This window comes from Trichomonas vaginalis, chromosome II (genome assembly GCF_026262505.1).
Source record: "Trichomonas vaginalis G3 chromosome II, whole genome shotgun sequence".
NCBI lineage: Eukaryota > Parabasalia > Trichomonadida > Trichomonadidae > Trichomonas > Trichomonas vaginalis.
The window spans coordinates 5,478,355-5,493,660 of NC_067204.1; the positions used below are offsets into that span (position 1 = coordinate 5,478,355).

A 15,306-nucleotide genomic window follows, 5' to 3' on the forward strand; every position below is an offset into this window, starting at 1 on the left:
TTTTCTATATTTAATAAATTAAAGTCTGACTATTATAAATCAACTAACATCCAAGTTTTTCATACTTTCGCCGCTGAAATATATTGCTTTATCTATATATCAAAAATTATTTTCCAAAATTAAACAAATCTTGATGATGTTAATATGATAGTGAGCACATTCAAGCTATAACTAAATCAATATGCTCTAGATTATTTCTTAAAATTAATCAATAAGGATCAAAATCTTTGAATTAGGTAAAATAAATCACTGATACTTTGAAATATATAAGGGGTAATGGACACGAACTAAAATTTGTAAAATTCAGAAAACTTGACTAATCTGGTGATTTTTGAAAAATGGCAAAATTTTCAAAAAATGAAAAAAGCAGCACAAAATGTACTAGATAATACGATTAATTTCTTCGAAGGATTATCACCTGTAGTGGTTATCCCAGATATCATTGAAGAACGTCTTTCTTCTAGTAATATTGTGAACTATCAAGCTGCAAAAGGATTATTCTTTGGTGCAGTTAACAGAGCATTGAGAAAATACTGCATCTCTCAGCAGAAAAATCTTATTATGATGAAACGCTACAGTTTAATGCATGCTTTGATCGGTTTCTGGTGGTCATTTGAAAATAAATTATATGATTACGCGATGCAGACTGGTTTGATATTCGAAGAAGTAACAAAATTGGAATCAAATCAGCGTAGCGGTGTTATTTTGAACGAAACATACTTCCAAATTGTAAGATTAGGTTTTCAAAACTGGGCTGACTATATTTTGAATTTCAAATTCGTTTCTGATGAATTTCTTACCATGCTGAAGCTAATTGAAGAAGCACCAGCCCTTTATCCATATCAAGATAACACATTTATTCCAAAACTCATCAATTACTTAGGATTGATCAAGAAAACACCAGAAGCAGCTGAAGAAGACTTGTCTCTCATAATTTTCATCTCAGCAAGCTTGAGATTATTCATCCAACACAAAAACATGTATCCTGAAGCAGTTACTGAAGATTTACAATACTGTTCGATGCTTGTTGACTCTATGCCAGTCCATATCATGTATTCCAGGAAATTTGATGAAGTTCGTGACAAATCAATTAAAATCTTGGAATCAATTGAGAAGAAAGTCGACGTGGTTAATCGTAGTCCTGCCAACTTTACAGTTTTCGATTCAGTTGAATACCAGGAGCTTTTGAAAATGATTTATTCATGTAATCCCGAAATTTACATGAAAGAATACGTTCCTCTTCAACTGAAGCAGATCTCCAATGTTTTCCAGAGCAAGAGAATTGATCCGAAAACAACTTCTCCAAGAGTTGTCTTTGATTTTCTTCACAACACTATTTATCCGATCTATAAGATGCTGGATGACATCATGCAGAACAATATGGACCATCGCCGCAAATTCGCTGCTTTATTCGCTGAAAGATTCATGCCAATCAAATTATTTGCAGATTTCAGAGGCTTCTTTATCCAGAATGATGAGAAATTAATTACATCTATCTGGAACATGTCGAAGTTCCTTACAGATTACGTTGCAATCATCTCAGATGCCTTCTATTCATATTTCAAGCGGACAATTGACAAATACGTCCTCCAGAAGCACGAAGATGACCTCAACGAAGAAGTTTTACGTATAAATAACTACGTAGACAACGTTTTCGGACACGACCAATTAATGGTTTTGACGAGATCTTCAATTTACATGCCTCATCAGTCAGACCAACAGCTTCTAGGTAGAGCTAGAGGCTTAATTGAGATGGCCCATGAGCCTAAGAAGATGAATGTCTCAATTCGCGAATTATTTGACATTGTTCCTCACGTTAAAGACAAACAGGACTTGTTTACAAGCATTGCAAAGTTTATACAGAACCAATTGCTCTCTAAAATCGATCCGAACATCGAATTAGAGCAATCATTGATTAATTCCATGGGACAATACGCTGATTACGAGTACATCCAACCTATTAAGCAGATTGTCAATGACTTTGCCCATAGATTCGACTTCTGGAACGAAGTCAAACAAAAAATTTCGGATTCATCTGATGTCAAAATCATGGTTTTACCATCTACAACGTGGACAAAGATCATGAAGAATGACAGACTTAAGGTTTTTAACGAATTTGATTCTTTGAAAGCCGCATTTCTCAAAGAATTTAAGAGAAAGAACCCGAAAAAGAGCCTTATCTTCATGGATCCAAACTCTTTGGTCGAAGCTCGTGGTAGACTCAAAGGAATGGACCGAGAATTGAAGTTCCTGTTCAATGGAACTCAATTTGCCATTGTAAAGTTCTTGGAAGGTAAATCTTATGCAAATTCTGACCAATTAAAGAGTGTTGCCATATCAGAAGATACACAGGAACAAATAGATAACTTGGTAAACTCAGGATTACTTGAATATTCTAACGGATACTACAAATTAGCTGATAACATACCAAGTTCAATGCATAGGAACTATGCAATCAAGTATACGTCAGCTGAAAACATGGCCATGGCGCTCTTGAAGATGCAGGACATAGAAAAATCAGTTTCTGCTTGCATTATAAGAATTCTTAAGACCGGAAAGAAGTTAAATGCATCAGAAATTGTTGTTGAAGTCAAAAAACGAACAGCACAATACTTCAGAGTCGATGACGACACAATCAGAGAACAAATAAGAGATGCTGAGATTAAGGAGTTCATTAGGATGGGCCAGGAATCTGGAAAATATTCTTACTTACCATAAATCATTAAAAATGTTTGTTTAACAAATAATTTTTTTTTAATTTTGACTTATCTTCATATTTTTTTGATAAAATCGCACGCAAACCATATAATATTCATAGTTTCATATCTCTTATTTTAAGTTTCAAAATTTATCAAATTTATTTTGTTTGTTTCTAGCAAGAGAAGAGTGGTTTGAATTCTCTTCTATGTGCTTTTCTATTTGCAATGCGATAGAAAGAATCATCCAGAAAGAATGAATTTCGTTCCAAATTCAGTTATAATATGCAAAATAAAAGGTTCAACTGTCTTTACAGAATCATAATTGCTATTAAAATGAAAAAATAAATATTCTTATCAGTTATTTATAGAAATGTCACTTTTTCAAAATGAAATCAGGAAAAAGTTCAACTAAATCAAAAGAGCCTAATTTCAGAATAGCGCCTAAAACATACTCTTTAAGGACAACCCAAAAGCCACAGAAACCAAGAGGTATTAAAGAAAGATCACTTGAATCAACAGATTCTTCCAAAGAAGATCGCTCAGATGCAGGAATGTTGAAAACCCTGAAAGAGAAAAATGATCAACTTATCGAAATGCTGAGAAAGGAATATCCTAACCCAGAAGATCAAAAAATGCTCGGAATTTACCAATCAAAGAAGAAACATTAATGTATACAGTATTAGCTTTGTTTTTATTAAATAGTAAAAGATGATTTACTGAAAATCACGAATACAACAAAAAAATTATTTTATTAGATTGAATTACAAAATGTGAATTAAGATTAGTATTGAAAGGATCCATGTTTCAATTTTTCAAGAATTTTTCATATAAACCATTATATTTTTTGAATATGAAAAAAGATTTTCCTTCCATTTAATTGTTATTGAAAGTATTTTGGAGGAATATATATATAAATGCATCTTGTATCGCAAGATCAAATGGATCCTTATGTGTGACTCTTGTGGTATTATATTTATCTAGTTGTATTATGCAATTGAAGTGACTACAAAAATTATGAACAATGAAGACTTAATCTTGAGAATTATAATTTCCATAATGGAGAATGCTTTCCGGTACATTCAAACAATCGACTGCCTTATGTAATATGTCTATTAGGTGTATTAAATGTGATTAAGTGTTTAAAAATCAAAAAATAAAAAGTGTATTAAATATGATTAAATGTTTAAAAATTAAAAATTAAAAGATTTTGAAAAGTTGACAAAGTTAATTGTATGACTATTATCAAAATGTGGATGATAGATCGGCCTCCTGCAACACAGTTTATAATTGTGTCTGTAAGTAATCTCTTACTTTGCCCTCTGCAATCTTCAGTGCAGTAAATCCTTTATTATTTTGTGCTTCTTTATTAGCTCCAACTGAAATAAGATATTTAACAATCCATTTTTTGATGCAAAAAGGAGTGGAGTCCATCCAGATTGAATCTTTGTTTCTTTATCACAGCCACATTCGATGAGTGATTTAACAAGTCTGAGATTTCCATTTTCACTTGCTACATGAAGAACATTCTTCTCCATATCAAATTGATATTTTTTAGGAGCAATACTTTTCCAAAGTCCTTCTTCGCATGGTTTTGAAATTGCTCCAAGGTTTCCTTTCGAAGAAAGTTCATCAAGGAATTTGTAAATGGTTTCAAAATCATCAGATTTCTTAAGCTCTGTAATTTTAGTAAAATCATCTAGCATTTGATCGTAATTTTCATTAGTGGCATTGGTAGCTGTTCCTTTGGCCGTATTTTCATGTTAGTTTTGAAATTCTTTGGATTTATCTTGCAATCTTTCAGTTGATTTAGTAGAATCGTTGCTTGCTTTCTCTGCGCGCTTTAAAAAATCAACAATGCCATCAAATATATTGAATTTCATGTATTTTTTCAGAGAGTTAAGAATTGAAACAACTTCATCGAGATTTTGGACATGAACTCTTGTCTTTCGTGTACACATATATAATTCTTTGGTGTTAATAGTTGATGAAAATTGTTTTAGAAGAGTAACGTATTGATCTGCTGTCAAACATGAACATTTCATGATTGTCTTGATATCTACCATATTAAATGTATCGAATAAGTTTTCGTTCTTAATATAATCGCCGATATGAGCAGAAATGTATAAGAAATTTCGATCCATTTCGTTATTGAAAATAATCGTAACTTTTCTGTCACCTATTAATATCATACTTAATATATTAATCTTCTGATCATAAAACACTTGGAAAATGAGAAAAACTACAATTTTTTTATGGGTTATATATATATATACGGTCTAGGTGAAGATATTGCGGATCTTCAATTCATAATGTCTGAACCCCAAAATTTACATATTCAATTTCTATAGGTTGTTATGTTTCAAATTCTATATGATTTTACAGGTTGTAATGATTCAAATTCTATATGGAGGTCTAAATAATCAATAGGTTCTTTTAATACTTCAATAATTTTCTCATTTGGCGTGTCAAAAGAAATTACACATTATGTCTCAATATTTATATAGGCAAACCTAATGCAGATGAATAGCTAAGGTTCCTTTTTTTGAATACCCAAAAATGGGGAAAAAAATATATTGTAGATTTGTATAATATAGGTTAGTTGGAGTCATTCACCATGTACCTAGATGCAAGTAACTAGTTTGTTCTATCCATTTTTCATTTCGTTTTAATGAATGAGATAGAAAGGGAGTTCATTGCTTCCCTCTTTACTAAATTAAAGGCGAAACCAACATTTTCGGTACTTGGAGAAAACAAAGTTTCATCAAATATCCCCCTAAAAGTCGAAGACATCTCAAATAAAATTTCAAACAAGCAGTATGTCGGATTTTATGACTTTGTTCTTGATGTAAGATATCTATTTATGCTACACAAAGAGTTTGTAGAAAAAGATACTGATAAATTACTGATAATAAGCACCTTACTTCGTTGGTTCGAAAGAAAAATCCAAAAAGCACCTCATTCTACAAAAGATTCAATTGATATCGCATTGGGAAAACAATTGCATCGTTTGAACGAAATCGAACAAATATTAAGCGTTTGTTCATACAAATCCTCAACTTCGAGCGAAAATACAGAAGACGTAACTCAAGACTATTGCGATAAACCGTATTTCATACAGAATTTAATCGAAAGATTATCAGATGTAGCTCAGTACGAAGATGTCATCAAGATTTTTGCTAAATACAATATAAATATATTGCAATCCAATAAAGTATCCATCCCTTTTGAAAAAATTCCAGAGGAATGCAGAAAAGAGCTCTATAACTACCTATATAAGAAGATATTATAATATCATTGTTTGTAAACGTCTATTATATTAATTTTTTAAACATTTAGTTGAAGCAACACAGTTTGACGCCAATGCATTCAAAACAGCGTCGAGAAATTTGAAAAAGTACTAGTAGTTACTCTAAATCCAGTGCAAACAAATCAGAAATCACCCAAAAGCACATAAATGCTTTAATTTCCCTGCAATATCAGTTCTAAAGCGAGATGTTGCTGTTTTTGAGCAATTTTCCAATAAAACACGGCCAAGAAAGAGCACATTTACTCTCGTAATATAAGTTTCTCCAGTATAGCCAAATGGAAAAGATTCTTTATCTCCAGCATTATCACAGACTACTCCTCGCAAGATGCAGCCAAGTTCTTTGCCAATCAAAGATTTTAAGTCAACAAGACCAGAACTTTCTTCGATGTTTATGTCGCCTTATCAAATAGATTCGTCATCTTCATCTAGAACGCCAAATTTCTCCTTCATACGAAGCCCGAGAGTCGATGAAACACCAAAGAAAGTTTATCCATTGCCAAGATAAGCATAATAATCATGAAATTATAAATATTGTGAAGTTTTACGGGCACTTACTCGCCCGAAAATTTCATATAATTTGGATTATGTGAACAATGATTATTTTTACTTCTAATGTAAATTTATATTTGAATTAAACATAGTCGTAGTTCACATAATTCATATTTTATAAAAACAATCTAACAATGTTTATATAAGGATTTTATTTATATTTGACAATACAAAAGAGCATGATAAACGCTTGATCCTCCACTTGCAATCAAGTATAATGTTTCAGCAAATTATTTTCCTTTTTCTTCAAGAGAATTGAACATTTCAATGATATTCCATTGAATAGGCTTGTATTTTACTTTTATTCTGTCCGAATTTCAACAAAATTTGTGAAATGTCGACTTTCAGTCGATTTTTTTTGTTCAATATATTGTATTTTGTTGGAAAACTATCCATATTGAATCTCTTCCTAAACATGTTGTGCATTTTTGGAAGAATTTATCCAGTGAATTCATGTGCAACTTCACCAGGATGTATATAATATAACTCATCATATCTAACAAACTCAAGTGCAAAAAATGCGTGAAAATGATTATTTTACATTCAATTTACTCCCTAATGAAAACCTTCTTCGAAAATACCAGAAAACTAAAGAATATCTTATGTTATAACATTATTTTTTTGGCACCGTGTGAAATAAGAATTTCAGCAAAATCTTTACTATTTTCCATTATTGCAATATGAAGTGCGGTTCCTCCAAATTCATCTTTTTCATTGAGATTCGCACCATGTGAAATAAGAACTTCAGCAGTTTCTTTATAATTATTTATTGCTGTCACATGAAGTGCGGTTTCTCCATATTTATTTTTTTCATTGATATTTATACCATGTGAAATAAGAGCTTCAGCAATTTCTTTACTATTATTTAATACTGCATAATGAAGTGCGGTATATCCAAATTCATCTTTTTCATTGAGATTCGCACCATGTGAAATAAGAACTTCAGCAGTTTCTTTACTATTAATGAAAGCTGTCACATGAAGTGCGGTATATCCACATTCATCTTTTTCATTGAGATTCGCACCATGTGAAATAAGAACTTCAGCAGTTTCTTTACTATTATTCCATGATGTATCATGAAGTGCGGTTTGTCCAATTTCATTTTTTTCATTGATATTAGCACCATGTGAAATAAGAAGTTCAGCTATTTCTTTTCCATTATTTTCTGCTGCAATATGAAGTGCGGTTTCTCCATAGTTATCTTTTGCATTGATATTTATACCATTTGATAGGAAATATTCACAAAGAGATGGAATATTAAACATCGTTGAATAAACAAAGCATTTGTTTATATCATTAGTTTGATCGAAATAAACTAAAAATGATTCAAGATTATTATACATTCCACAATAATCTAAATCGATCTCTATATTGTACTCATTCATCAAGAATGTAACAAAATCAATGTTGTGTGAAATAATTGCATATTTCATGCATTCATTATCTGGTTTTTGATATTTCAAGCATTCACTCAAGATCTCTTTGTTTCTTCCTAAAAATGAAAATCTAAGACATTTTTCAGTTATTTCTGAGCTGAATTTCGTTCTTAATAACTTGAAACAATCAACTGCTCCGTGGTAACAGCATAATTCAAGTAATGAATATCCTTCTTTAGAATATGGATATAAATCGCTTTCAAGCGTTTGATTTTTATCAAATTCATCTCTTTCTGTGAATGTGATGAATTTTTCTTTGTCATTATTCATAATTGCTCTGTAAATTGTATCTTCGATATGAATATCCAGATTTTCTGAGTTAATTTCTTTAAAATCATCATATTTGTATAATTTAATTCCATATTCTTTGTAAAACAGGAAATTTGAAATATGTGCAATACTGCTGACCTCTGTGACATGGTAATTATCAGATATGAGTTTGGTAAGAAATAAATATGACTTTGCATAGCGATTATTACACAGAATGATATTTAAAATGTCTTTAATAGCATTTGTGGGGAGATATTTCTTTGAATCAATCAATTCTGTTTTGATCATTTTGTAAATTGACTTTAATTCTTCTTCTTTTTCCGTTTTTAGCTGATACAATGCAAGATATGAATCGATATAGTATTTGTAAATACTTTGTAATTTGTTGTATTCGTTTAGATGAACGTCATGGTTATACATTAATAATTTTTAAAAAAGACATATTTGCTATTTACCATATGAAATACCCCTTAAATTCCATATACTATGTTCTACATGTAGAAAACGAAGATCATAAAGATTTTGGATACCCTGATTTATCATAGCTTTTCAACTAAAATATTACCATCACAATTTAGCATAGAATGATCCTTAAAACTTCTTATAGACTTAATTGTTAAATATTCAGAAATATTTTAAATCATTTGTATTTTTTGCTTATTTACGAAAGAATTCTTATGGTGACAACTTTATTACGTACCATATACCTATGTTTCTATATTTATTCTAAGATAGTTCCCTACAGTAATTACCCTCGAAACAACTAGCATAAAGATAGACTTTCAGTGCTATTCTCCAACGTTAAATTATTGAATTGGAATTATGAATCATTATATTAAAAACATTTATTGAGGAAAAAGTATTAAACTATCTAATATTTAAAAATATAACAAACAATTTTATTTCATATCAGATTCTTTCGTAGGACTTGGTGTCGGTTCATACGTACGGCATAAGTATGTTCCAAACATCTTAATTTCCTTAGTTTGGCTGAATTCAGTCGGATTTAAGTTTTGAACCTCGCCTTTGAACCTGGAATTGCTTGGAGTATAGCATTTGTTAAGTAAAAGTGAATAACCAGGTTCAACCGCTGCTATAAAGCGCATTTCATTGGATAAAAATTGAGTATCAATGATTTTTACAGTTCCTTTTGAAAGAACATTAGAAGCAACCAAAGGAGACTTGTTGGATACAAAAGAAGATGATTTGGTTGTATAATTTCCTTGGTCCAAAATCAAAATTGCATTTCCGCTTGTTGTATCGTTAGCAAATGTTGAGAACTTTATTAACGTGCTATAAACATGTGCTAATATTGCGCCTGGAGCTGATTTATAATTCAGATTTTCTTTTCCGCCGTCAATTCCTAAAGTATAAAATGACTTCGCTGGTTCCTTATAACACTTAACCAATGCGGAATGTGTGAAGTTTAGGATGTTTTCGGACTTTTTATCAAGATGAAAAACTGCAAAAGTTCCGATAGCATTTTGCTTCGCAGCAAGATGTGATCTATATGCGCATATATGGCTAAGGAGATATGTTGATGTTCCAAAGCTTTCTATGAAAACTGAACCACCAGATTTTTCATTGTAACAAGAATCGAAAGTGATGGACTCAAGCATTACTCTTGTATATCCATCTGTTCTTGATACTATAGCGGATTTTGTATTCTTGAAAGTACAATCATAAATGAAATAATCTCCATTTTCATATATTGAAACCCGCGATTGAAGGTAAGCGTACTCATCTGGATAATCTAGCTTGCCAAAAATATTGGTCCAATCGTTAATTGAAGCTGAGTAAATCTTACTCAGAAAGAAGAAAAACATTTAAATTTTTGACAGTTTACATGATAAATTTATTTACACTGTAAATTTTGTCAAAAATATTTGCTTCAAATGATTATTCCTCCTTCTCCACAGCTTTTGTTGCATGTTGATGATCAGTTCTATGGCCAACAGATTTTCAGGAAGGAACCTTCAATTTTACCATCAGAAGAACTTCGAAAACAGCGAGATTCATTCATTTTTGTAGATTTAGGCCTTATGTGCCTAAATGGACAAAATCCTAGAGTCAGAAAGTCTATAAAACAAACATTAACTCTTTTATCAGCATTTTTTGAAATTCCAAATCCAGGAATTCCACTTTTCTTCGGTGTTTTATCAAATGCATTAGGTAACATCCCATCTTCATTATACTTTTTCCAACTTGCCGCTCAAAGGGGCAGCACAATTGCAATGAATGCAATAGGAGTACTTTATCAACGTTATTCCGCTTCAATACCAGATCAAACAGTCAATACTTTCCAAGAAGCTCTCAAGTGGCACAAAAGAGCTCAAAAATCAGGCTCCCTTGATGCTTTATCTCATCTTGGTGACTTATTTTACTCAAATAGCGATAAAATCAAAGCATTACACTACTACTTACAGCATTTCAAAGCTACTCATAGTATTTCTTCCGCTAAAAAATGCGCAGCCATTTTCAAAAAACAAAAACAATTCGAAGCTTCAAAACAGATGCTCAAATTAGCAGCAGCTCAGGGTGACAAAGAATCAGTACTAGATATGATCGACATATTACAAAACGAAAACGACTCTTACGAATACAAATTATGGGAAAGTATCAGAATTCAATATAATATTCAGATTCCTCAACCACAAACATTCTCACATCTCATGAGTGCTTCACGGCATAGAGATATCGGGCTTCCGCCTTTCGCTGCCGCTGCAAATATACTTTCATTAGGAGATCCTTTTGGACAAATCGATAATACACAGAGATTACTACAGAATCTTACAACACTTACGTTCTGTCATGATGATACTCCCAATTTCCCTACTGATCCCAGTTTTGTTGAAAAACCATCTCCGGCTTTTTACCCTTCCACGAACAGGACACGACTTTTACTACTGGCGTTCCAATATACGTCAGCCAACTTCTCAGAAAGGAACTTAAATCTTGCTAGTTTAGCATTAAAAACATTAAATGAAATATCTCCTAAAGGTATATGCGAATCCAAGCTTTGGCAATCAAAGTACAAGTACCCACGTGATACGGATTATGCTATTATTGGTTTTATTTCATATATTCTCGATGACTTTAAATCTGCATTAGAATTCTTCGAAGCAGGTGCCAAAAAAGGCTGTAGAACATGCGCACTGATGGCCGGAATCATGTTATTCCATGGTATAGGCTTCCAGGCTAAACCGGACTTCGCTTGCTACTATTTCGCACAATGTCCGACCGACCCATTATCGTTACTTCACCTGGGAACTTCCTGTGACGATGAAATTTGGCTGACAAGGGCTGCAAAATTTTTGGGTCTGCCGGCCGATAGCGGAAGAGTCTTTGAGTGGGCGGGAGATGCATTCATGGAAGGTACTAAAGTACCACAGAACAGACAGATAGCTCAGATGTGGTATGGACTTGCATATTCAAAATACAAAAAAGGTAATGAGGATATGAGCGAATTTCTCACCAAAGTTAAGGAAGTTGCAACTCTCTAATTCATATATTATTTATTTTATAGATAAAATTGTTATATTTTTTTTTTTGAATTTTAATTATTTGATTTTTATGCTATTGATTTAGGCAAATTTGTATTTTCAACATATACTTAAATAATATTATTGATATTAAGCACTAGTAAAAGACAGTTGAATTTTGATATTATTTTTATAAAATTAAACTAAGTTTACAGTATATTTAATATTAGTATTGCAACAAAATGCCTGGAATATTAGCTGCTGTAAATGAATTTCAATCAAAAAATCATATGACATGGCATATTGTGGTATTGCTTTTTTTTCTAGTTTTCGACTTAACTGTTGATGTTATGACAGTTCACATATTTAGAATTAATCAAATTTCATGAATTCAATCCGAAATCTTTGAGATCATTGTTTTCAACATACTTAGCACATAATTCTTTTTCTTCTATTAAATTTTAAAGATATTTTTAATTGTAGAATGCACATATATATATAAATTTTTTGATGTCTGATAAAAACATTCAACAAAATAAATATGGCGAATTGCGAAGTATCTGCAAATACTACATCGATGCGTACATTGCGTTGTATCAGCTGAAAACGGAAAAAGAAGAAGATTTAAACTCGATTTACCAAATGATCAAAACAGAATTGATTGAATCAAAGAAACATCTTCCTCAAAACATCATAAGGGATATTTTAGATATGATCCCATATAATAATTGCTATACAAAGTCGTATTTAACTCTTGCCAAACTCATATCTGATGAATATCAAGTCACAGATATTAGCAATGTTAACCCTATTTCAAACTTCTTGTTTTACAAAGAGTATGGAATTAAATTAAACAAGTCAACTAATTTCGCAAAAATTAATCCAGAAAATGTTGACATTCATACAGAAAATACAATTCACAAAGCTATTATGTATAATGAAAAAGAAAAATTTATTTCATTCACAGAAAGAGAAGGATTTGATAAAGATCAAATTCTTATTAGCAAATTATATCCAAGTCTCTATTTTTCCGAAAAATATACATTGCTTGAATTATGCTGTTACCATGGAGCAGTTGATTGTTTCAAATTCTTAAGAACAAAATTTGACTCAAAAATAACTGAAACATGTCTTCATCTTTCATTTTTAGGAGGAAATCCAGAGATCATGAGTGAATGTTTGAAATATCAAAAACCAGATGAATATTGCATGGAATATGCAATTATTTCACACAACATTGATTTTGTTACATTTTTAATGAATGAATATAATGAAAAGATCAATTTACAAGTTTGCGGAATACACAAAAATCTTGAAGCATTTTTAGTTTATTTCGATCAAACACATGCATCCAACGAATGTTTTATTTATTCTGCAATGTTCAATGTTCCATCACTTGCTGAATATTTTCTTTCTCATGGTGGAAATATCAATGAAAAAGATGAATTTGAACATACTGCTCTTCATTATGCGGCACACAATAATAATACTGAAATGGTTGAATTTCTCATTTCACATGGCGCAAACATCTCCGAAAGAGATGATGAATCGGAAACTGCTCTTCATATTGCGGCACATTATAATTGTAAAGAAACAGCCGAACTTCTTATTAGATTTGGTGCCGATCTTTCTGAAAGAGACTATGATGGACAAACTGCTCTTCATTATGCAGCACATTATAATTTTAAAGAAATAGCTAATCTTCTTATTTTGCATGGTGCGAGTATCAATGAAAGAGATAGCGAAGGAAAAACAGCTTTTCATACTGCAGCAGAATATAGTAGTACGGAAATAGCTGAACTTCTTATTTCACATGGTGCTAATATCAATGAAAAAGATTATAATGGAAAAACCGCTCTTCATTGCGCAGCATGTAATAATTGTCCCAAAGAAACAGCCGAATTTCTTATTTCGCATGGTGCAAAAATCAATGAAAAAGATGGACAAGGAAAAATCGCTCTTCATTATGCAGCATTGAAAGACAGTAAAGAAACAACTGAATTTCTTATTTTGCATGGTGCAAATGTTAACGAAAGTTATAAATATGGAAAATCTGCTCTTCATTATACAGCATAATACAATTGTCAAGAAACAGCCAATCTTCTTATTTCGCATGGTGCAAATATCAATGAAAAAGATAAATATGAAAGAACCGCTATTCATTATGCAGCATTGACAAACAATAAAGAAACTTCCAATCTTCTTATTTCACACGGTGCAAATGTTAACGAAAGTGATACATATGGAAAAATCGCTCTTCATTATGCAGCAGAATATAATAGAAAAGAATTAGCCGAACTTCTTATTTCGCATGGTGCAAACATCAATGAAAAAGACGCAGAAGGAAAAACCGCTCTTAATTATGCAGTTGATGAGAATCGTAAAGAAATGGCAGAACTTCTTATTGCGCATGGTGCAATAAAGTATTCTTCCTTCAACAGATTCATCTCTTCTTTATTCGAAAAGAAATAAAAAATAATTAATTAAGTTTTTATCACTGATTCTATTCGTGAAAGCAATTTTTTTTACAATTGTACATTTTTTTTCTATAATCTAGATTAGCAATTAGTAGACAGGCCATGAGAAGTATTTATCAAGAATTTCTGACCTCAGAATGGGCAAGATCCTCAATATTCCACTTATCATCAAGTCGAGCTTAATCAAACGAATCACTTTGGTAAAACATCAATTGACTATTCATGACAAAATTACTGCAAAGAAGCATTTGACAAAAAATTAAACCTTATAATTGATAATAAATTCTTATCATTATTAAATATAATTCAAATAAAACACTTTTAATACATATCTATTAAAAAAGTACTACGTTCACAATTGCAACCCAATTTGTAAGATTAAGAAAAAATATAACGTAGCACACCCTAACGATGACTTTTTGTATGAAAACGATATATATCATCCTAAGGAAATTAAATTGAATAAGTAATTTGAGAAAATATCAAAAGAAATTTGAACTTAAAACTTTTTGAATTATATTTAATAATTATAAGGATTTTATCATTAATATAAAAGGAAAATTGAAAGGTTGTCCCACGAACAGTGACACTTTTCTTCATTTTTCCTAGGGTTGCTGTTCGCTTCTTTTCTGCTCGTTATGGCAGAGATGAAAGAAATGATTGGTGGAGCCTAATTTATTACTCCAATTAGCAACTATCATATATAGTATACTAAGTATTTGCAAAGGTGTTCAACAATCCATTCGTTAGACCAGATAAGTGAAAATATTGATAAAGATAAGCATTTAATTATTCCGGAGAATACTAATAACGATAAATTATGTCCAGTTCTCGTGAACATTCACCCACCAATATTGGTTGGAAAGGTCTTAATCATTTGGTTTCCGCACCCATTCCACTCATGAAGCATGTGAATTAATCCTGATGTAAATACAATGAGTATCAAAAAAAGTACAGAATTTGAAATAGATGATGAGATTACTGAATTCAGAATATGGAATATTGCCAACAAAGGTAATTATAGATGTGTTATATAATTTTTGTAAATTGGATAATTTTACTTAAAATTTGATAGTCTGCCACTTT

At 31.3% G+C, this 15,306-nt stretch overlaps 8 protein-coding genes across 8 annotated transcripts; 5 read left to right on the forward strand and 3 right to left on the reverse strand.

Annotated features, from left to right (window-relative positions):
* Positions 1–357: 357 nt before the first annotated feature.
* Positions 358–2,738, forward strand: TVAGG3_0491060 (Cullin homology domain family; the record flags this gene model as incomplete). Its single annotated transcript, XM_001318015.2, has 1 exon — positions 358–2,718. One exon carries the CDS (start codon positions 358–360, stop codon positions 2,716–2,718), a length of 2,361 nt encoding a protein of 786 aa, XP_001318050.1.
* Positions 2,739–3,051: 313 nt separating this feature from the next.
* Positions 3,052–3,469, forward strand: TVAGG3_0491070 (uncharacterized protein; the record flags this gene model as incomplete). Its single annotated transcript, XM_001318016.1, has 1 exon — positions 3,086–3,367. One exon carries the CDS (start codon positions 3,086–3,088, stop codon positions 3,365–3,367), a length of 282 nt encoding a protein of 93 aa, XP_001318051.1.
* Positions 3,470–4,027: 558 nt separating this feature from the next.
* Positions 4,028–4,402, reverse strand: TVAGG3_0491080 (spectrin binding; the record flags this gene model as incomplete). The annotated part of the gene is made up of 1 exon (XM_001318017.1): positions 4,028–4,402. One exon carries the CDS (start codon positions 4,400–4,402, stop codon positions 4,028–4,030), a length of 375 nt encoding a protein of 124 aa, XP_001318052.1.
* A 965-nt stretch (positions 4,403–5,367) lies between these two features.
* TVAGG3_0491090 (bromodomain family) lies at positions 5,368–5,988 on the forward strand (the record flags this gene model as incomplete). Its single annotated transcript, XM_001318019.1, has 1 exon — positions 5,368–5,988. The coding sequence occupies one exon, from the start codon at positions 5,368–5,370 to the stop codon at positions 5,986–5,988; it is 621 nt and encodes a 206-aa protein (XP_001318054.1).
* Positions 5,989–7,160: 1,172 nt separating this feature from the next.
* Positions 7,161–8,681, reverse strand: TVAGG3_0491100 (ankyrin repeat and SOCS box-containing protein 4 family; the record flags this gene model as incomplete). Its single annotated transcript, XM_001318020.1, has 1 exon — positions 7,161–8,681. One exon carries the CDS (start codon positions 8,679–8,681, stop codon positions 7,161–7,163), a length of 1,521 nt encoding a protein of 506 aa, XP_001318055.1.
* Positions 8,682–9,116: 435 nt separating this feature from the next.
* TVAGG3_0491110 (uncharacterized protein) lies at positions 9,117–10,087 on the reverse strand (the record flags this gene model as incomplete). The annotated part of the gene is made up of 1 exon (XM_001318021.1): positions 9,161–10,087. One exon carries the CDS (start codon positions 10,085–10,087, stop codon positions 9,161–9,163), a length of 927 nt encoding a protein of 308 aa, XP_001318056.1.
* Positions 10,088–10,145: 58 nt separating this feature from the next.
* Positions 10,146–11,796, forward strand: TVAGG3_0491120 (HCP-like family; the record flags this gene model as incomplete). The annotated part of the gene is made up of 1 exon (XM_001318022.1): positions 10,157–11,764. One exon carries the CDS (start codon positions 10,157–10,159, stop codon positions 11,762–11,764), a length of 1,608 nt encoding a protein of 535 aa, XP_001318057.1.
* A 457-nt stretch (positions 11,797–12,253) lies between these two features.
* Positions 12,254–13,819, forward strand: TVAGG3_0491130 (ankyrin repeat and SOCS box-containing protein 4 family; the record flags this gene model as incomplete). The annotated part of the gene is made up of 1 exon (XM_001318023.1): positions 12,254–13,819. The coding sequence occupies one exon, from the start codon at positions 12,254–12,256 to the stop codon at positions 13,817–13,819; it is 1,566 nt and encodes a 521-aa protein (XP_001318058.1).
* Positions 13,820–15,306: the final 1,487 nt, after the last annotated feature.